General features: G+C 47.1%; 2 protein-coding genes across 8 annotated transcripts in view; one reads left to right on the top strand and one right to left on the bottom strand.

The window, feature by feature from the left end:
- Positions 1-1,332: 1,332 nt before the first annotated feature.
- On the top strand, positions 1,333-3,237 carry LOC131210216 (uncharacterized). Its single transcript, XM_058203428.1, has 2 exons — positions 1,333-1,579; positions 1,638-3,237. Exons 1-2 carry the CDS (start codon positions 1,404-1,406, stop codon positions 2,776-2,778), a joined length of 1,317 nt encoding a protein of 438 aa, XP_058059411.1. The 5' UTR covers positions 1,333-1,403; the 3' UTR covers positions 2,779-3,237.
- A 203-nt stretch (positions 3,238-3,440) lies between these two features.
- LOC131211192 (uncharacterized protein ZK1073.1) overlaps positions 3,441-22,597 on the bottom strand; it is a 28,243-nt gene continuing 9,086 nt past the window's right edge. The window contains exons 1-10 of one of the 7 annotated variants that reach the window (XM_058204573.1): positions 21,098-21,209; positions 20,326-20,669; positions 11,045-11,095; positions 10,108-10,171; positions 9,898-10,015; positions 8,758-9,040; positions 7,545-7,556; positions 5,783-5,895; positions 5,553-5,715; positions 3,441-5,490 (exon numbers count right to left, since the gene is read on the bottom strand). In XM_058204573.1, coding sequence (XP_058060556.1) covers positions 5,251-5,490; positions 5,553-5,715; positions 5,783-5,895; positions 7,545-7,556; positions 8,758-9,040; positions 9,898-10,015; positions 10,108-10,171; positions 11,045-11,095; positions 20,326-20,391 — 1,110 coding nt within the window. In that variant the 5' untranslated portion in view covers positions 20,392-20,669; positions 21,098-21,209 and the 3' untranslated portion in view covers positions 3,441-5,250. Of the gene's footprint in view, positions 5,491-5,552; positions 5,716-5,782; positions 5,896-7,544; positions 7,557-8,757; positions 9,041-9,897; positions 10,016-10,107; positions 10,172-11,044; positions 11,096-12,404; positions 12,808-15,228; positions 15,339-20,325; positions 20,670-21,097; positions 21,219-22,597 lie in introns of those variants that run through there. The other 6 variants (XM_058204569.1, XM_058204570.1, XM_058204568.1 and 3 more) reach the window with 6 other exon arrangements.

Below are 22,597 nucleotides of genomic sequence, written 5' to 3'. Positions count from 1 at the left end.
CCGGAAGAGCGGCCAGCAAGCCGTAACCATGCGTAACGCAATCAAGCTGTGCGAACACTTCCGGCCGCCGTAGCCGGTAAGACTGTTTGCACCGGAGCTACGAAACGCTTAGGTCGCTCTCACCGGAACTCCGTCGGCAGCTTTGCTCAGGTCGGTGTCTCAATTGTCGCGTGCATTGATCATCTGCGCGTCGATACGCCGATTCCGTGAATTTATGAGGCACATTTAAGCTCCGCCATAAATCACAGTGGCCAGGAGCACATAAAAAATAACACGGCTTTCGATTGCTGCACAGATGGCTAACCGTTATCGGGTGCTGCGGGTTGCACATGACCCACTTGTTTCACTTTTATACGCTGCGTTCGAAGCCGCCGGAGAGCACTTTTTGCGTTTGCGAGTTATCTCTAAAACCACACATTAAGGGCCACGGAATTGGCCCTTTATCCTTTCTCTTCGGCTAACTAGCCTACGCAGAAAAAAATGGTGCCTTTCGATTCTCCCCTCGGATTTACCTTCGTCACTCAGGTAGATCGTAGCATAAATTACCGTAATATGAATTTATTGCGCGTAATGTATGCAATTTTGCGAACCTTCTGCCCTTCTGGGCCCATTTTATGGGACAGAAAAGATTCGTTACGAATTTGTAGGCATCGGGGAGACCGATTGCCTGGACCAGACAGGATGGAAAGTTTTTTTCAGCGAATCCACTATTGGACCCACTGGTGGGAACTGAATATGGGCTGGTTTCCCGGGCTCATATTCATAACTCAATATGCGACGAAAGAATCAGAGGCATTCATCTTCTATAGACTGTGGACGCTTCGTATGGTATAGTTTCTTGATACAAAATATGTTTTAATTGAACATATGACGAACAATGCTCTCCAATCTAGAGGAAATTCATTTGGAAATCGAAAAATGTGAAATCAATTGGTTGGAATAATTCCGAAAACTGAGCAGCACTGCAAACCAAAAGAAACAATTAAACAATTCAATGTAGTCACATTTGAAATTAGTTTTATGTATATAGATTAATAACCATGATAAAAAGACAAATGCAGTTTGGCTACTGAACAGTTCATCGTTTCATTGTTTAAATTTGAATTGTGAAAAGTGTGAAAAGTGTGAAAAGTGTCATCTGTTGAGGAAAAGTTAAACCAATTAACAGATGGCGCTGCTCGATAACGCTGCCCATTTAGCTTGGAGACAAACCGGCTGTGGGGCTTTCGTTAAATTTCCTGACCAGTTTGACATTTCGTTGAGTGAGTTGTTTATGTTTACACGTTTCTGTTGACGGTGGAGTCGCAGAATCCGTAAACGCCAAATCGGAGATATAAATTGGCTTTCTAACTATCTTAGAACATATTGTGCTGCGTGCTGGACACATTTACACAGTGCTCAAAATGTCCAACGAACGGCAGCTTACATTCTTGAAGTCGGAACTACCTGTCAGAATCCTGGACTCTTCCGACCTGGACGCCGATGGAACCTTTTCCGAGGTTGTGCTATCAACACCGGAACATCTGGACGGATTCATGTCCACAATACACAAACTTTCGTTTAGTTATCAAAATAGAAGGTAAATGAAAGAAACTCACGAATACAGTATGACCACGAGTTCCACTTCGTTTAAACAGCGATGCCCGACGGTTGAATCTGATGGTGAAAGTGATGAAGGGAAGCGACGAGTTCCGCGAGTCCTCGCTCAGCAAAACACAGTTCGGCAACGAGATCTACATCTACACTCAGGTCCTGCCAGTGTTCCGCCAGCTAATGGTAGCCAGCGGACTGCCGGCGGACTGGTGTCCGACCGTGTTCTACGGCGCAGCTGGCCAATTTCCCGCCTACAGCGATCAGTATGAAACTATCCTCGTACTGGAAGACATTTCGCAATTCGGATATGTGCCCGGTCCTCGGCTTGACTTCGAAGAAGACCACTTGCGGCTGATGGCACGGAATATCGCTTCGTTTCACGCCTGTACCTACGCCATGCGTGTCCGGAAAGATCCACGATTGGAGAAGCTAATCGACGGTATCATGCCGCTGGACTTTATTTCGGGCGACAAAACGTTCACCAGCTACGACGTGCTACTCAAACTCGGTTCTGACCGATTGTACCGCTACTTGGACGCGCATCCGGAGTGTCTCGAAGGGGACCAGTTTCGACAGGATGTCGCCAAGCTTCGCGAGCGCTACGGAGCAACACCCATCCGTTTGATGCAGAAACTGCTGGCGCAGGATGTGTTTTCGGCCATCCTTCATGGGGACTACAATCGGAACAATGTCCTGTTTCGGTTAGACTCTGCGGGTAAGCCGCTCTCGCTGAAGATGTTCGACTTTCAGGAGAACCGCTACGCGACGCCCGTCATTGATCTTACGTTTTTCATGTACATGAGCATGACGGAGGAGCTACGGGAACAATGCTGGGACAGTCTGGTCCAGGAGTACCACGGTACGATGTTGACCACCCTGGCTTCGATACTGCAGGTGCCGGAAACGGATGCTATTCTCGATCCGTATCGGTTCGCACCATTCCTGGAGCACTTTAAGCAACACGCAATGTACGGTGTGCTTGTTACTTTGCACTTCCTGCCGTGGATGATGTGTCCGGAAGAAGAGTGCTCGCAGGTCTCGTATCATTTCATGCGCGATATTCACTCGGCGGAGCTGGCACACTGGACTCGGGTGTGCGGCGGCGAAGAAGTGGACAAACGGCTCGTCGGTGTTTTGCGGCATGCAAGTAGCAAAGGCTACTTCGATATCGTCTCCGAAAACTAGTGAACCTCTTTACGAATCGGGAACGACCATACAGGGATTTAAGGCATTTACATATACGGGCCGCTATCAGTCACAACTTCTATTACATTCCTGATGCCATAACATTTTGTGTTTAAAGTCGATTTTAAATCGAGACACTGAAAATATACTTTTTTACGTAACGAAATATACACCAAAGGGTCGTAGAAGACGTTGCTATGGAACGGTGTAAAAGGATCGGCAACGCGTCCTACCATCTAACTTTGCCAAGGTTCAGATAACCTTCATACCATGGGTCCGGATAATTTACGTTATATGTTTAGTTAAACGACCTCTGGATAGATTTTCTGCAAAGCGCAATACCACCGCGTCGTATAAAACGCTTTCGACGTAAAGTCAACGGGGTTCCGTCGTGCCTTTTTTCTTACCGGTGCCTTCAGCGAGGAGTTTCGATAGGACCCAAAATAAGTCCTTAATCTAGGCGGCGTCTGTGGGAATAAAGTTTCGAATTAAATCTAAATCAATTTATTCTCTTTTTGTTGCTGCATTTTGAACATTACCTGATTCTCCTGTTATTTATACCCATAGCAGAACTCATACTGTCTCTTCCACATTCGAGTCCAAATGGCCGTGTCGACAGCAACATATTTTGAAGAAATTGTCAACACGAAACCCCGTTTTGTGCGATATCTTTCAACTATATTCACTATATAAGATCCTTTATTTGCTTTAGAAAGTCGATTTTGTTACATGTTAAGATGTCTGATTGATCGCTGGAGTTTGCCAACACTCACCGAAGGCACGCGAAAGCGGGATTGGGCTGCGGGTCCCAGTTTCCCACTTCAGCGCACGCCTCATTGTCACATGTCCGTCGTCGCTTCGTCGCTCGTTTCGTCACGTCCCTGCTGCTGTAGTTTTGTTTTCATTAAATATAAATTACTTTTGCCGGCGCATGCAAAACGTCTACCGAACGCAATGTCCTAAAAATTATGCCTTCTTGCAGGTATCTGCCACCATTTTTGGTCAGTTGGCCGAAGCGCGGAGGTACCGGATCTGAGATAATTAAGACCAAGTAGAACACTGTGGTTCGCTGGCGCCAGCCCGCTCCTGTGCGCCAGCTTGCGCAATCGCGATCGCGAAGCTAAAGAACTACTAGAACTCGAAGCTGCCTCTCTCGCGTGTCGTGGCCACCCACGGGAGGCATTTGCCTGTCCGGCGCACACTTTGCGCACTAATATCAGCGAGCGAGAGGCTTCTATTTAGGCTTGTATTGGTTGTTTACCTTTTAGCGCTTGATTTGTTACTTTGTGTAGAGAATAACTTCATTTTGCATCTACTTATTACGTTCAGCTACTAATATTGGCATACAAGGTTTGTGTTTATTGGCATACTCTATACTTAATTCAGCACGCGGTCTGTTTGTTTGCTTTAAGAGAGGTGGTTAACGTTTGTATATTCACCCAAATTGATTCTCGTTTTTTTTTCTTTTACTGTCGCCAATTCGTGCGCCAATCGTTCGGTCGTGAGGAAAACAGATCTTTAGAGCATCGCCGCCAATGCGTCGTACCGTGTCTTCCGCCATGTAAAAAGAGATAAAATATAGGTTTTTGTGTATATATATTTATGTATAGGTTTACGCTTTTTCTTCCCGTGTTTGTTCTCGTTAATTTATGCTGCCCGAACGGATCGATCCAACAACAAGATCTAATAATTAATACACACCTCCCGGTTCTGCGCGATGTTGCCTCTGAAAACTTCTGTTGCTCGTTAATGCTCACCGTTGACGCCACTGATGAGTGTGGCCCATTTAAATATCTCTGTATATATATACTTCCGTCATTATGATTACGAGTGCACGTGTTTGTATATAGGCTCTGATAAATGATACAGTTCCACACAGACACACGAAAAGAGATAGGTGGCCTTTCGGTTTCGGTTTGGCTATTGCTACTTGCAACTCTGTGGTACTAGAATGCGCCCGCCGACCCACCACAATGTTGGTCACGTTTCAACAACGATTTGCATCTGATTTCGTTTGCGTTTTTTTAATTGTGCCACTTCGCTGGGCCCAGCTTCTGAGGCCCTGTGTCCAATAATTTTGTTGGCGAAACGATACCGGTTTCTGTTCCTCTTCTGAAAAATGTCCATCCAGCAGATGTAGAGAAATAGAATTGGTTTGGCGGGTTGGCGGGGCGGGATCATACTGCAACCCGGGTGTTGGGTCGTAATGGGTGGTTCAGGTTCCGTTTTGTTTTTGTGTTGTAGAAAATTCGAAAGGGATTGATATTTGGGATAAACACCGTGCTCTTGTTCGTGCTCATGCGTCACGGATTGGTTTTAATGCGGTCCTGCCGGCAATTTTGCGACACCAAACCGGCACCAGAGCAAAGCACCGACCGACCGGTGGAAAAAAAGCGTCCCATCCGTCCGTCTGCTCGAGATGAGGCTACAAATCGTTTACTACTACTCGCCCGTGCCACCTTCGGAAACGATCTACTTCTTGATCGGTGGCAGCTGCTCGTTGATCGTCACGCTGAGCCGTCTGATGTTGGGCTTGTCGTAGTCTTCCATCGACATGCCCCGGGAGAGGCGCCTCGGTCCCGTGGCTCCCTCGTTCGAGCCACCGGAGCTAGTGGAGAATGCCCGGTTACGGTCCACGCCCGGCATCGCCACCGACGTCAGCAGACCCTGTCCCTTGCAGAACAGCAGGATCGATTGGGCCACCTTGGCGGGCTGCGGAAGAGAATGGTGGTGAATCAGTGTGGTACTGTGGACCTGGGTTCCGTGATGCTTACCGCATCCGCGAGCACATCGCCCGCCCGTTCCACCTTCAGCAGGGTGACCTTCTCCTTGTTCAGATCCTTGTACAGCTTCTCCACGACGCTAGCGTACGGACTCATCACGCCGGTGATCAGCAGCAGGTCCAGCTTGCAGTTCTTCAGTGGCAAATCTTTGCGCCTACAGCGAGAGAACGGAGCATTGAGTTCGGAGGCAAAAACCTCGCCAAACACTCGCGGGTACTTACGACATAAATGCTTTGACGTATTGCTTAATGTTTTTGCTGTTCAGCGAGCTGTGCAGACGGCTCTGGAATTCGGCCACAATTTTCTCCTTATCCGGATTATCGCCCACCAGTTGCTGTGTGTTACGGGAATGTTAAAAGAGTACGTTAGAGGGTTCGAGAGGCTCGCAGTAATCGGTCGGTTCGCGTTGTTAGTCCGCCTGCAGAAGCCGCTTTTGCTAGCTACACCACGCGTAACGAACGGAAGCGGTGTCAGTCAACAGGGCGAACAGTAACGCACCGGAGAACATTGAACAGCCAGCCCTCAGAGCTGACCGGTCGTTCCGTTTGTCCCCGATGCTAAGGAGCTTCGGTTAGCGATGCGTGTTCTTACGCATTTCGCTTCAGAATGTACAGAGTACCAAAATGGTAAGTGGAAATGATTGAAAGGTTTCGATTTTTCGTTTGCCAATTGTTCAATGAACGATCACTGTACATTTATGTGTGATTAGAAATTGAGGTTACGAGCTGTACACGCACACATACACAAGAAACAAACGAACTTCAGCCAAGTTTCGCAAAAGTCCGATTCAGCCAATGTAATAGAATCAGAATGAGAATTAGAGAATTTTAGAATGAGCGAAACGGTACGCGCTGAAGTTGCGAGTGTTCCGCGAATCGTTCAATAATTCCTTTTTTTGTTTCTTCCACACTCCTTTTGAGCCTTTTGCAACTGAGAAAAATGTGTGTTAACATAATGAAACAATTATCGACATAGTTTATGTTTTCTCACGGTCTTGTTGTATCCTGCAGATCACTAAGTGCATAAACAATGCTGATGCGTGATGGGTTAAAAAAATATCTGATCATTTTGTATTTACGCGGGCTATGTATACTCGATTTTCGAATAGGCCAAAGTCAACATTTCGAATGTGTCCGCGCTCTTAATTTCGTTTTTTGCACCAAATTTTATAAAGATTCTTTGTCGATTTTTTTGAGTATACAAAAATCGACGATGAGTCAAAACACAAAAATGGCCGAACTAATCACCATAAGTGAGTGAGATACCATAAAAAAAATCGAAAATCGAATATAAATAAATAACCCGCGTAAATACAACATTATCGGAACTTTTTTAATTTACCACTTATAACTACGCCTCGCTATTTTCTATTAAGAGTGCACGTATCTCCTCATGAAATTCATACTGATACAGTGGAAATTTATTATTGTTATGAGTAGTAATAACTTCTTCTAAAATACTTATTATTTCAAGTGTATTTTTCAAGTTTCTTTCTTCTATTACGATGATATGATTTTCAGAAAACATTATCAAATTGTGTAGATTAGTCAAATCAACATTGATTGTGATCGATATGTGAATGTGTCAAAAGATTAATACACGAATGAACGTTTAATCCAGATATTTAATTGAATTAATTTGAACCAGCAATAGAAGAGTGGAAGAAAGATGAATAGAGAAGTATGTACAACGAAGGCACTCCTCTAGGTACGCCAATAATGTACAGCGATCGGCGGGATGGTTTGCGGCAATGATCAACACTCAAATCGCACAGCAGGTAAACAACAACCACATCGATCGAGAGGGAAAATGTACAAATCAGTAGTACGAGCGCTACTGCCAATTAGAGGGAACAAACGAGCAGAATTTTGAGTTTCAACGGTGAAGAAAGGAAGCGTCCAGCACCACGTGTAGAGCAAGCCTAAAAAAGGGTTCAAGCAAGCACTGAAAACACTAGGAAACACTAAACACTGCTCTAAATACCTCCGAGAAGACCTGGTGGTTCGCCGGGTCACACAACACACAAACAAGCAAACGGCCACCAGAATGCAGAGATGCGTCGGATGTGCGGCGTTTGTTGGCGTTTAACGCGTGTTTATGTAATCCGCGTTTGTAATCCGTTGTTGAGTGTTGGGAGGGTTTTCAATGTTTAAATGCCAATTCAGCACAAAGTTCCGACCAAACAAAACGAAAAAGAAACAGTAGCGATGCAGTCGATCATAACGGTTTGTGGTGGGCCACCCAGTTGATGGTGGAGTTATTCCAATTAAATGTAAACGGGCCGACCCGGGCAGAACGGAATAGAAAAACAAACGAAACGAAACGAACCGAAATCGAAACGAATTGACGCGTGGATTAATTTTTGAAAATGATAAAAATGACAGAACAAAAGTACAACCAACGAAACAATGGACAACATGGAGCAGGACCACGCCCCACCAAACCACGGAGTTGCACGGTTCAAAATGGAAGAGAAAGAAAAGAGAGAAAGAATGCATGTTTAATTTCATGTTTGTTTCGCTTTTAGAGCCGTGCCGTGAGCCGTGATGTTGTCGGTGATGAGAACAACGGCGTCGGTTTATCATTTCTGCTCACGTGCGCGATGATAATGACATGTCGGCGCATGATGGACAGTCGGTGAGCCCGATGAACGGAAGCCACCTTTTGGCACTGACAATTTAGCCATCATCCGGAATGCAAATGAGAAAACCGCCGGCCAGAGGCGGAGGACCCACGAGTGAGCCTCGAGTGAACGAGGAACGCAATCGATCAAATCATAATGCGGACATTCTGTGCAGCACCCTAAGGGTGTTGGAGCTTGAAATTAGAACACACCAGAAGGGGATTGCAGCCAATCGGAGCGAGGAACGGCAACACACATGCCAGTGTCGCATCGTTTGTGGAATCGGGATTCGGGCAAAGGGTGACTTTGGTTTACACGGAACGGAAGTTTATCCACATCGAAAATAGACACCGAAAAGCCCGGCTTCCTGGCTCCCTGGGCAAGTCCGCAACATAGAAAGCCGATCTCAACAACGGTGCTTGCTTTGGTGCCAAACACCGAAACAGTTATGTAGGTGCTGGCCAAATCCAGCAGTTTTGGTGCGCGACGATGACAATAAGTAGGGGGTTTAAGGTAATGGGTGCCTAATTCGTGTGTCGTCCCCGTTGGACGGTCGGAGCGTTGTTTACTTACGTAGCCAAACTTGTGGTAGAGCAGAAAGTCCTCCGCGGACTGGCCGACCTCGTCACCCTTCCACGAGATAAACTTCGTCTTGAACACGTCCAGCACGGAGGCGGCCGAGCCGGTGACGTTGATCAGGATCAGCCCGAGACAGCGGGACGGGTGGGCGAGTCCGAAGCGCGCCAGCACGTTCGCTCCCGCCCCCTCGCCGACGCCGATCACGTACTTTACGTGCAGGAAGTCCAGCACCGTGACCAGCTCCTCGCCCAGCAGCTGCAACGATGGGAACTGGAACCTGCGGGGACGCACGACGATTGGTGGTTAGTTCCCAGCGACACAAAAGTTTCGTTCCCAGCCCCAGAATGTCACACTCCGCTGGAGCTCCGTGGTGAGAACGGTGACACTTTCACCTTAATCTCGCGATGGGAAAAGCTTTAACAAGGAGGTTCCCCAGCGGGTTCGCGTGTCCCAACGGTCACACAGGAAGATGGATGGAACCCGAATGAATTATGTTGCCGCAATTCGGTGTGGAATGCTGTTGGGACAGTTTTTGCATAGCATTTTCCAGCCCTTAAAGGAATGCATTCACTACTCTAAGGATTATATCCGATTCAAAGCTCAAGCTCCAGCTCCAGCTTGCAGTGAACTACTTGCATCCAGACTTGTCAGAATGGAGGCACCTGGTGCCTTGTGGGCTTTTTCGAAAAACTGTACAATGTCTCTGGTGTTTTTCATTTAACATAAATATCTTCTCTTGAAATGGAAACGATAATAGTTTTGTTGATAAAAATACAAATAATTGCAATCAAAATAGAACGCTCGTCGTGGAGACGCCTGGTGCTTCGTTGTGGAGCTGTTCCAACTAATGTATCAAACGTGTTGATGGACAATATTCCCCGTTTTCATTACAAGTTTTCCTTTGCGTAACTAAGTTTCAATTCACACAGCGATTACGTTTGATATATTTAATTGTATTTTTAATCCACCCAAAGCACCTGGATGGAGACTCCTGGTGCCTCACGTCTCAAGTCGGTGCAAAATCACGATTTATCAATGTCACCGAACCGAACTCTTCGGGCCTGCTAATTAGCTAATCTGTCCGCCGATGGGCCCCGTTATTTACAACAGCCGTTAGTCAGTGCCAATACTTACGTGTCTGCCAAATTGGGTGCATTATCCGCATGGCCGGGCACATCGATGTGGATGAAGCACGACCGTTCTTTGATTTCGATCATGCACGCACTGTTGACGAACTCTTCGAACGAGGAATCTGGCGGGCCAGAGCCGAGAAATATGAGAAAAGTTTGCGTATCAATTTTCATTGTCCTTTCCAGGAACCTGCTGGGGTGGTGTTCCACTTACGGTTTGTTCCCAGATCGTGCACGGTGAGGAAGACGGCCCGCTTCTCCTGCTGCGACAGATCGCCCTGTGAAAGGATAAAGGCCGGTTGTGAATGTGAGAATGCCAAACAAAGTGCAGAGTATTCGGTTGAACGAAAAAACGCCCACCGAACTCCACCGATACGAGACAATGGTAACGAATTCTTCGATTCAAATTTTCCTATGCGATGCCTAACACGACAACAACTGAAAGTTCGGCCCAAGAGGTGACCCCTTGTAGCGCGGTGGCACGAAGCTACCGGATAAGTTTATTCATTTGAACGAACTTTCATCTTCCGGATGGTATTTTGCCGGCACTACCATCGAACTAGTCCTGCGGCACGGACCAACCGAGAGCACTGTCGTTGGTTTTCGAATGGTAAAACACAATAAACATAGGCAGAGCCGGACCGTTATTTGCCGGCACGCCGGGGTTCGGAGAAAAGTTTCCACCAACTTTCTTCGGAAAACTTTCGCGAAACGAGGAAAAACGGTCAATAAGTTAAAGCTACTTTCGGCTTCTTGCGACCAGTCCAACACCACGACTGAGATGGAGTTTATGGTACAGGACTGCCGTGAGAAGCCGTGCCGGGCGTGAGAACTAATTTTCACTACCGCCGAAGGGTGCCGAAGTGGTTTCCGGAGTACTTTCGGTTGTTTGGATCCACCATCAACGCTCATTGAATTATGGTCCACCGGATGGTATGTTATCATAACGGTAACTGGATACGTTTGAAAGGTTTGGAATGCCTAGAATATTAATGTTGTGTCAATACAACTAAACTAACTTCACTTCGCTCAATTTTCAAAGTTTTGCGCTATTTATTATGTGATCAAATCGCTTTTTCAAGTCTATCATGATGGAGTTAAGAAATTTTATGATTTGCATGAGAGTATTACTAAGAAATTAAACATTTTACCTGCACTGTGACGATGATCTCCCCACTTTTCTCCGTATTGACTGCATATCGCTGTAAACAAAATCGGAAGAAGAATGTGTCAATAAATGGTACAGCATGACAATTTCACAAATACAGCTAACAGTACAACAACGAACAGCAAAACAGTACAAATCTTCAATAAAACCAAATCTCAATTTAAGTACCTGGAACTGAGCGCTAACTTCCAAAAAAGGGCAAATCAAAATGTGTAACACCAGGTTGTAACATTAAACTCTTTTTTTGGACTTCCAACCAGAAAAACACAAAAGAAAACAATCAAATTAAATGCCACCTGCGAAAAGTGGAACAGAAGGGAAACTTCGAAACGAGAGCCACACACGGGTCAAAGTTGGAATATGAGGCCAAAGTTTGCCCATATTTCTCACGGTCTGCTTCAGACAAGCCGTGGGCCCTCCGGCTTGCCAATTTTTGCAACATAATTTGTTTGTTTCTCCACTGCACTCTCTCGAGCCGCCCGGAATGGCCGGCCGTGGGCTAATTTGGCAAACATAAATTCCACTTTCGATAACAACTGGGCGCGCGATACTCTGGCAAAAGCGAAAGCGAAACAAAGAAATATAATTCCTGGGAAAGATTTGTTTAACAAAACCGCAGGCTCTCGAAATGGAGCCCACTTTGGAGCATCATCCCCTTGCGCGACATGCCGAACTGGAAGTGGCACTTAATTCCACAAAACGACGTTTTCTTCGCGTGGAAAACGTAAACTCGCGAGTCGAACCGCCAAGGGCAGTATCGCAGAGCTTGAGTCGGGGATGCGTATGAAAAATTCACCATTATTGCACCCGACGTCGGGCGATCGACGGAAGTATGATCGCAGCGCGCGCGCATATTCCCTACTTTTCCTCGAACAGCCCGGCTTCATATCCCGCCTCCGGTGGTGCCTCTTTGTCATGACGCGGCAGAGCGAATTCCGTCGAAATAGCGAATGAATAATCAATGATCCAAATCAAGCTTATCCGGGATAGGGAACTACGGCTACGGCACAACGCGAAACGGAACAGCAAAAAAGGACATGCGAACAAAACGTTTCCGAACGACGGCCGTTTTTAGGTTATGTTTGCAATCAGCATGGGCTCCTTTGTATCAGGCACGGCGCAGTAGGCTCTCTCCGGGGGTTTCCCATCGTAGAATGTTTTACGAACTAAACCACACAGACACAGACACACAAATACATATATAGAAGCGGGGAGAATGTGGGGATATTTTTTTTGTGTGAGTAACGTAAAATGTTTTACTCTTTCGAAACGCAGGATCCGGACCCAAAGTGTAAAACATTTTCTTTTTTAGGCTATGGGTTCGTGTGTTTCACAGAATTTACCCGGCGTCCCATTTGGAAGCATAAATTTTGGACCGATGCTTGATGCTGTTGCGGGGAGGTTTGCGAAGGATGTTTGCTCCTGGGCTTCCGTTCCGTTCGCCCACTGCTACGCCGGGGCCGTGGCTGGGTCTGTCTTCTGTTCTCAAGATCACCTCAAACGCTTAGACTCACGCTTACTAATCACCTTTTGGGTGTCGGGTTTTTTACATTCACTTCCACTTTCGGCTTTCTGGCGCGGAACTGTGGTGACTGTGATGGTTTTGAAGTACCAAAATTTAATAGCGATAACTTTTTCACTGGATCCAATTCTTGTTTTATTTTCACAACAATCACAGCACGATCACAGCAACCGACGCATGTTCTACGCTCAAATATCGTTTGCCAATCACATTCACCGAACAAACTGTGGCATATTTAGAAATTTACATAATTTGGTCTACAGTATGGGCTTTTCGTTTTTTTTTATTGATTTTGCATACAGCACGATTCCCTTTGTATTTTCCAATGTTTTCTTCTGCTCCACGTGATGTGGCGTGCGTTCCCCGTGAATTGAGGTAATTATTTGGGTAACAAATTTCTTTTGCTCGCTGTTTACTTTCGCTGGTCACTACTACTACCATCCGCGTATCCACACTCCAAAGACAGGCCCCTTTTTCACTTCGAATATTGACAGCACTGAAAGCCGGAATATCTAAAACCCTTTACGAGCCACCCCGGGCACGGCCGGGCCGCACTCCAAAGCTAATATTTTACATCCACAGAGCAAACAACTCCCAACCCCCCACAGGGATGCAGAAGGACGTCACGGGCTCGCTCCACTCGACGACGCCGTGGCCGGCCAATCGGTTCCCAATCGATGTCCTGGCTCCCAGTAAACCGTCATCCCGTCGACTGACGGACACTGCCAAGGCGTGAACTGTGCTGCCTCGCTTACCCAACTCCCTGCTTCAAGTGGTCTGTCCCTCATCAACAACTGCTTGTCAACAAGTGGCCACTTATTGAGCAGGTCCTTCGCTCCCGTGGCTCTTTGGCACGCGATCGACTCGGGACATTCTATTTTTTTCCTTCAAGCGCTTCTATTAAAAGTCACTGAATTACGTGCCATCGACCCCCCCTCCCCAGTGGCATATGGAATTTTCCCAACGGAAAAGCCGGCCAACGACGACTATCTTTTTTTTTCGTTTGGTGTTTCTATTTCACGCTTCGCGCGCCCCCGTCCAACCGGAAGTGGCGTACGGAGTGCGGTAAAGTGGGCATCTTATTATTTTCAGTGCCGTTTTTGTGCTCCTATTTTTGTCCTACTACACCCGTGTGCGTGATACACGAGTTTTTGTGTTGTCAATTTGCTACATCCGGACTCGCCGGTGGCTCCTTTGCGGCACGGCAGTTGGAAGGCTTCGGCGGAAAACTCTGCGCTCTCAGCCCGGAAATCTTACGATACGCTCGAAAGCTTTAAACAGTGCAAGGCCGTTCGGGGAGGCAACAGTTGAGATTGCTAGGAAACTTCTTACGCACACACGCAACTGCTAATTGGAAGCTAATGGAGCGATAAATCTGTGTGCCGGTGGCCCCAACGACGATCGGAACTTGCGAAGGAAAGCTTATCCTTTCAGAAGAACCGAATCAACACACTACGGGGAGGCAAAAATTGCTTTGAAACCGGATAAAAAAGCCATTCACGATTACACCATTATGTTGGGAGAGAAAATTACTACGCCAACGGGTGATTAAAAGACCTTTCATCACATTAGATTGAACGAGCAGAATTTTTCTTACATCTTTCATCTTAAACTTGCGGTAACTTGGTTCGAATACCACTTTAGTTAATTGGAATGTCTTCTACTTGATTACGTGTAAAATTTTATAGAAAAGCCCTTTAATTTATGTTTTCAATAGAAAATCGTCCATGTTATGAATTGATTTTTTAAATTCAATAAAATCCTGTATTCAATTTTAGTTTATATCAAGTAACTGTGCACATTTACATGCTTTCTAAGCAAATTATGCAAGCCATCCTTTTTCCGATCACTTTTCAATCAAGCGGCGGCCTGCTACGATCGATTCGCGCGGTGTCTGTGAGATATTTTACACACATTTCCATCGGGCAGCTTGTCAGAAGCAGCAGCAATAACTGAGCCCTAGTAACTCGGTCGGCTCGGGCATGTGCGTTGCAATGAAGTGTTCAATTGAAGATAATTGCTTTTAAATTAGATCGCTTCGTGCTCCGTGCGAGAAATGTGGACCGGCCAAAGTGAACGAGATCCGCCCAAGTCCGGTACAAGCCAACCCCTATCCGAAGGCTCTCTCTCACTGGTGTCAACCAGTTATCTTCAGACTCCGTCGGTGGTTGTCCGGTGGACGTGCTCCAGCCACTATTTTATTCAGACACTGCCAGTGATCGAATACTGTGATTGGCAAAATTGCATTTGAAATCAGCTTCCTTTGGGTAACACTTCCTTTTCGCTATCCTCTAGCAAACATTTGCAGTACGAGACGAACAGTTTCATGTGCTAGCCACACCCGGGTGTGATATTACTCTTAACCCATACGCACTTTCTGTGTCCATCGAACGAAAATCCATAAAATAAACCCATTTCCCTACGACACACACGCCGCCCTCGCCGAAAGTAAACACGATTATTCGCTTTGGGGCACCGAATTTATGCGTGACGACGACCGGGCACCGGGCGGTAAAGTAATATCTTCACTTTTCGCGCCGAAACAACCACCAGCCACGCCTAATGTCTTCGTTAGGGGAGGTAACGAAAACCGATAAATCATATCGCGAAAGCCGCGGCTATGAAAGCAATTATTTCATGGCCACCGTCGATGAAGATTGATGTTGGTGAACGCCAACAGCGCACAATTATGTATCGCACAGCGCCGTGCGATTTGGAGTGGAATTTCACGTTGAGTTTGGGTGTCGTCGAGCACTTTCAGTAGTAGTAGGGCACGGAAAAGCACTGTAAGAAAACACCGGAACTCGTTCACTCGGTCACTTGTGCTGCGTTCAGCAAAATATCTTCTCCGATATGGTTACGAGCTGCTCTGCCAAAAATATGGACTCTGCCAAATTGATGACCGTCTGCAACGCTTGCTAAGCAAACACTGACCATTCCGGATGGGTGCGAATCGTTGCTCATCAAACCACAAAACGATTCAATATATCTGGTGTGCCTGGTGGGTTATGGGTTCGATGATGAAAGTTTGTGCGAGAGAGCAAACAATCTGCTGCGGGCGAAATGAGGCGCACATATAGAACCAATTGGAAATTATTGACGCCGATCCCGCCAGCGCCCGGCCACACATCGGCAGCGTGTTTCTCGTCACGTGGCAAACGAATCGGATGCACACACAGATCGATTCGATTTCTAGAGAGTGATTGGATCGAACGCCCTGAAAATTAACGGACGCTCGTCCCTGTGCGGTTTGTATATTTACATGCTTACATGCTGCTGTGTATCGCCAAACCTTTACTTTGTACTACAAACTGGGCGCCGCGTTCGCTTCAACATTGCCATTGCTAGCCGGTGACGTAAACGATTAAAAAATAGAGGTTCACCACACATGGCATCATCGGAACGACGGAATATGATCCAAAATCGATTCGAACCCGAGTGAATAGCAAGGAGTGCCTTGATCACACAAAACGAGCCACAAAACGCAGTGATCCTTTTGGAAGGCTGTGGATCCCGCAGCCTTCCAGGGGGTCTTTTAACCATCACTCATCGACACAACCTCCATTAGACGGTCGGATTAATCAATTATCCAGCGTGGAAAACGGTCAAACTTTACGGCATGCATAAGCGGCTTGCGAGGTTTTTGATAGGGGTGTTTAAGGCTACTATCATGGTCGTTTCATAAATCGATACGTTAATCATCAGTTTCCGGTTCGACTTTCACGGCTAAAGGCTGGGTAATATGCGTACATTTTTAATAAGGTATTCGAAAAAGGGTGGCAAGGTCAACCGTTGGAGGAGTTCGATCAACTTTTCGGAAAAGGTATGCGATACAAACATGTATTAGTTTTCCTTTCCTTGCTTGTATGTACTTTTTACAATCAGTTCAAAATTTTGTTCCAAACTTTTCTGTACTCCTAAAAAGGCTCTTCAAAAAGGGAATCGATTGAATAATGTTTAAAAAGCAAACGTAGATAGCAAAACTGATGTTTACCACTTGAGATACACTTATGTGTGCAACAAAATAATTGCATTTAGCTCTCGACCTCAAGATGGCAAGCGACGCAACGGTAGTAATTCGCTAAGTGCCTGACCAATCGGTATTCCAGTTCAATCGAAACATTGGAATAACCAAGAAGCGCCAAATCCTTAAATAATTACTCGATAAAGACACACATATGCTTAAGGTGCTTAACGTAGTAAATCAACTAGCGATAAAACGGTGCACGAATGTAACTGCCCGATAGTAAATACAAACAAACGGATAAATTGATACAAAGTTTCAGAAAGCAATCAGCGAAAAGAAGTAAATGAAAAACGAAGCTGAACTTTTCATTCGCTTCCTATTGAGCTAAACTCGTACCACTTATGCTTCAAATGGGCCAATAACCCACTCCCTGTTGAAGGTTTCTTTCCCGGTGATGCAATCGTTTTGATTACTCACGGTGCACTCAAACGCAATATCAAGTTTCAAAGCCGGTGCCGGACCAATAAACAAACAAGCTGACCATCGCCATCGATACTTTCCATCGCTTCCTGTGTCGGTTCTGTGATAATGACGTCACAGGGCCAGAGATATAGAGAATAAGTGGCCCTGAATCCTTCGAACAGTGGTCAACAGCTTCCCAGTATACGTCCATTTTATCATCTCTTTATGAGGCTCTCCAACAATCCCCAGTGCTCATTTGGTCCTAACATTTTAATTCCCGCAAGCGTCATTCGGTTCCGCACTCGTAAGGATGACCGCCTTAAGCCGCTTCTTTTTACATGACTCCAATTTCACTCCCCTTCAATGCCCATTTCGAACCTGAATCCTTGAGACTTACTGTTTCAACGCAGCGCTTCCGAGAAGGCCGTTTACCGTGCTTGTACGCGTAAATTTGTTTTGCGCGCCCTTGTCGGCACCAGATGCCAGCCGTGCCTCGAGCCATACTTAGCATACCGTCCACGTTCGCATATCGAGATCGAAATGCTCGTTTTTCGTGCGCCGAAATCGAATTGACGGTGGATGCTGAGCCGGAACGTGATTTTTAGCCAACATCATTTGATCGATCGACCTCGAATCGAATTGGGCTATGGGGCATCCACTAGATAAAGCGTTCTTTACGAACCTGTCAACACCGGTGCCCGGTTGTGCCGGGTTTCCGAAATATTCCGGGCAAGTGAAGCAGCATCTTCATCTTCATTGTCAAGAACATTATCACCGATTTCGGTAGTCGCTGGCCATCCATCTCGTTGTTGATCCACGGCCGAATATTGATCGCACGTGCGAACGATGCCTCTGACGTCGTTCGCGCGAACGGTTCAAGGTTATTGTGGCATGTTTTTCCTAAATTATTATGCTGATGAAAGACTAACGTCGTTTCGCGCGCTGTAAGCCCCTTAAGAGAACGGCGTCTTGAGCCGTTTCCCAACACACAAAGGAGCGCCCTTCAGGCACTTTGCCCTTAGACCGACCTGGTACACTCTGGTCACGTCCTAACAACGGCAAGAATGGGAAACATTTAAATTGTTTCTTTTCTTAAAAGCATTACGTTGGGATCGCTTTCCCTCGTGTCGGTGTAAGCCCAGCGAGCTGCCATCTACCCGGAAGCGACGGAAGCCGGTTGAGCCGGCAGGATGGAATGAATTAACACGGCGAGAGGCATCAAGCGAAACAGTGGACGACCGGAGATTGGCGCACTTCCGGGCTGTAAGGCCCCTGGGGGGCCGTTTCTTAAAGCTGTTTCGTGCGTCCAAAGCGCAGTTTAATTCTACACCCGATAAGGGGGCTTTAACAGCGCCCGGATAACCGATCCGACCGTTCGACTGATATAGGCAATAATAGAAATATTTGTGCTGCCGGATAACCTTCTCATCATGCGCTTTATCGATCCAACAACCGGTGCCACTCTCTCTCTGTGTCTCCGGCTCCACGTTCAGAGAGCCAGCATATTATTGGTGTACGTTAACGAGCAGACGGCACCATGCGCCTCCATCAGCGCGAAGGTTCATCAGGGCGGAAGTGCTTTCACAGCATACACATTCGCCGGAATGGAACGGTAAGGACACGGTTCAAGTATTAATTAAATGACACGGATGTGCAAAACGGCTTCCACCAGGATATTGGTTCATCATTCGAAATTAATGTACCGATATAAAAAATGTACGCGTTTTAATTACTTTCGATCGCATGTAAATGCGACAGCCAGCAACATTGTCACAAAAAGTCTTCCGGATAATCGATTCGGTGTTGAATAAGGCAGTGGAATATGATCCCATCTATCATCGCTACACTGGGACCGATGACACGCACTCACAAACCGGGACCGGGCGTGTCAATAATTCGACCCACAAAATCCGTTGGGCCGCCAACCGAGGCGGATTGTGTCGACAGGCCGAAAAACGGGACGCGCGGAAGGATATTTGTTTCTTTCCCATTTCTGTTTCTTTTTTTGTGAGAGAAAAGTTGAGCGTCCTCCCGACGACAATCGAAAGCTGAAGTTGCAGCGTCGCTGAAACGGCCGACCAGCATCGATTCGCTCCGGGGGCTTTTGTTGATTATTTTCCCCGGCTTCTCCAGGCCCCAGGCCCGCCCCACCCAGCGTTTGCATAAAAGTTGTCATCATCGCATCGTGGGCGACCCATATTCCCGGTGTCGGTGCATTATGAGTTTCAATTTCTATGCTCTCATTTGAATGGCCTAGCCAGGGACAGTGCGGGCAGAGGCAGACAAACGAGAAGGATTCAGAAAGAGAGGTATATTTATGCTCCCCGTGCACGCCGCCCGTCTGCCCGTCATCATTTATCATCATCAGTCGGGGAGAGGTTCTGGAGCAATCAGAACCTACAGAAAACCGACCTAGCGGAAGATGGAAAACGGAAGCAACCTCAGCACTCAGCCAACCGGGGTGGGTTATCCGGTTTCAGCCACTGGATATTTGATTAATCGATCGCAATCTGCCGGCTGGGGCGTTCCGGGCCGGGTCTCGGTCGGGATCGAGAGTTTCGAGACAATCTTTATGAATGCCTTCTCAGCATCGACACGACCAGGCACCTGCACATATCATATCCCGTATGCCGTGGAATCAGGCAGGGTACATTAAAATTACATCATTTTTGTGGAGCAAACAAAACGACTCCTTTGAGTGTGCTTCTTCGGGCGCATCGGGCGTCTCCTTGAGCCTCGGGCAAAAGTCTCGAGTGTCGCAGAAGAAATGAATGCCGGGTTAACGGTGTGTGTGGAGTGGTTTCCGGGCTTTTGATGAAAAGGAAAAGGATGTCCGCACCCGCACGGAACCCGCGCTCCGATAGGGTGGCGAAGGGAAGAAAAGTGTGTTGTGTTTATTGTGCCCCGCATCGTTTTCTTCTTTTTCCGGACCCCACCCGGGAGCTGTGGTTTCGAGGGGTGTAAAACGTTTCACCGAAGACATGTCCTGTGGGATGTTTTTGGTGATGAAAATACAAAATCCAAAATATAAAACTCCACCACGACACGCTCTTCGAGGTGAGAGTTTGGTAAAGAAACAAAAAAAGAAATCAAACTAAACGGCCGGATGAGAAGGACCTTCTGTTCCGTCCTTCCGCATCATTTGTCCTTCGAGCCGCAGGAGGGTGCACCCCCCCCCACTAGGGGCGGGAGACAAACCATCACAAACGACGCAGCGCAGCGACGAGGCCATTGACAGCGCGCTAGGTCCCTGTTTGTTCGTTTTGTGTCCATCACACATCCTGTGTCCTGGCTATCAGCTAACGATACGTACGTGCACGGATTTTGCCGACGGTGAGCCTCCTCCTGCCGACGTGTCGTTCGACTTCGGGGTTTCCATTTCGCGACCGATCTCCGAGCGAATCTCGTCCTTCCCAATGGCCCAGTTATCCGCTTTTCGGTGCTACCGGTGAGGTCTTCGGTTTTGTTTCGCAGTCGCCGTGCCGTGTTGGGGTTTGCGTTACGCTACGACACTCTACGATCTCGGCACACACTGATTGTATTATCTGCTCATCCGTTTCGTTCCGATCGGCCACATACAGCTGTCGGTGACGCTGCTCCTGCCGCTACTCTTCCTGAACTTTTATCCTGAATGTGCTACGCAATTAGGAATCGATCCTTGTTTGATGAGATAAATTATTCGGATTTGTTCCGAGGAAATTTGGCTAAAACAAGCGTTTCTTATTCCTACAACAATGTGTGAGAACAGCACAACATTCAGGAGCCCCCCCATCTTTGGGGGGGAGCTCGTGAACATTGCCCTACCGTACACAGTTCACTGCACACACTTCACAGCTCGAGCTTCTCGGACTTGTCGTTAAATCGCAAAACCGAGAAAACCGGAGTCCTCCGAATGTTGTGCGCCAAAAACAGTGGGCTCACTCGCATGTCGCACACATTTTCGCGCACCTCGTCCCCGATAGGGTTGACCGAATTTCCGGTCTCCCGCCACGGGCGGTGTTTTTGCGCAACACTTCTACAGCTTCCACAATGACGCCGCACGCACGCACCCGCAACGCAATACCGCTCGCGACCTAGCTTCTGACCTGCTTCTGACCTGCTTCGGCTGGGGGGTTGTTCTCTGCACACACAAATACAAACACCCACTGGAGGTATAGACTGGAAAATGGTCGACAACGCTGCCTGCCGTGGAGCTGCCTGGTTCGGTCAACCGTCGAAGGTAAACTGATGCGCCATCAGCCCTCGATAAGCGACGACTGAACCCCCTCCCGGTAGGAGGACTCAATGGGGTCGTTTTCGTCGTCATCGTTTGGGGAGTGAAAAGGCTCGGGGTCGGTTATCGTTGGTGCGTCAGTGTGGAACCACAGTGGGGAATTTGTGTGGGACAGGCGGACATATTTGGTTTCCGGAAGAATGTACGGTTTTTTTTCTAACGTTTTTGTTTTCTATGCATTTTGATTCAATTCGACGATTCATGTGTGAAACAAGCGTTCCAGTATGGCCATTTCATAGACTACATTAAGACCAGGCGCCTCCTTTTGAATCTTCAAATAAGCCTAGCGATGGGTCGGATGCAAAACTTGCTGGAAATAATTTACAATTACTTAAATTTTGATTGCAATGTCTAGTTTAGTAGCCGCCGAAATTTTACAAAATTTGTATATACTAATTCCCGATCAAAAGTATACAAGCTATGCCAAACGTAAATATTTGATTATTTCATTTGAAAGAAGGGTCCGTTGTCTTTCGAATGATGTATAACATAGATACATTAACGTTGCAGAACTGTGCTAACGATCTGGTTGAAGAAGTGAAAAAAAATGGTTTTAAAGGGCCATTTTTATCGCTCTTTCGACTTTGACAGATGAATTCTCGTAATCCGAATCACTCGTATTTAACTTATCTATGTTAGGAAAATATTACTAAAATGCTTATGATCGCTTTTCCTCATAGTGCAGCGCCTGCTCCAGATGATGACGGCACTCCCGGCAGCAGCTCCCGAGTACGTCATACCTTTCCCGAACGCTTTCTCTCTCTTTCGCGCGCCCACCGGGGGGCTGTGTTTTCCTGCGCTCCCTTTCGGGAGCTCGCAATAAAAGCGCGTGAGTGGCTCACGGCCACTCACCATCCGTGCTGGGGTTTGTTTATCATCATTGCGAAGCAACACGAAGCAATAAAGCGAACCGCAAACGACCGAATGCCAAATGGAAACGAAAGTGCAGTGAAAAGCGGAAAAGCGCTGAGTGTCGCGTCGTCGCGTGATGGATTGAGTAACGAAAGGGAAAAGTTAACAAACCGCGCGCACAAGGCGCTCTCGCTCGGTGAGTGCCCTGAAAGGAGGCGCGCATTCCAAACACAATCACAATCAAAGAAAACAGAAAAGGGAAAGCGGGAAAATGGGAACACATCGAAAAACAAAGAGACACAAGCGCACGCATACTCGCTCGACAGCAAAACACACCAACACACATATGCCGTAGCGTTCCCGTAGGAAAACCCAGGAATAGTGGGCCTGGGATCGTGCTCTGGGCGGGAAAACTTCACCCAGCCAGGGAGTGGTATTGCGTCGTTCGTTAACCTTTCGC

The sequence above is a fragment of the Anopheles bellator genome, chromosome 2 (assembly GCF_943735745.2).
Source record: "Anopheles bellator chromosome 2, idAnoBellAS_SP24_06.2, whole genome shotgun sequence".
NCBI lineage: Eukaryota > Metazoa > Arthropoda > Insecta > Diptera > Culicidae > Anopheles > Anopheles bellator.
Note: the sequence above shows the minus strand (reverse complement) of the source record. Positions and strands in the feature narration are given on the sequence as shown.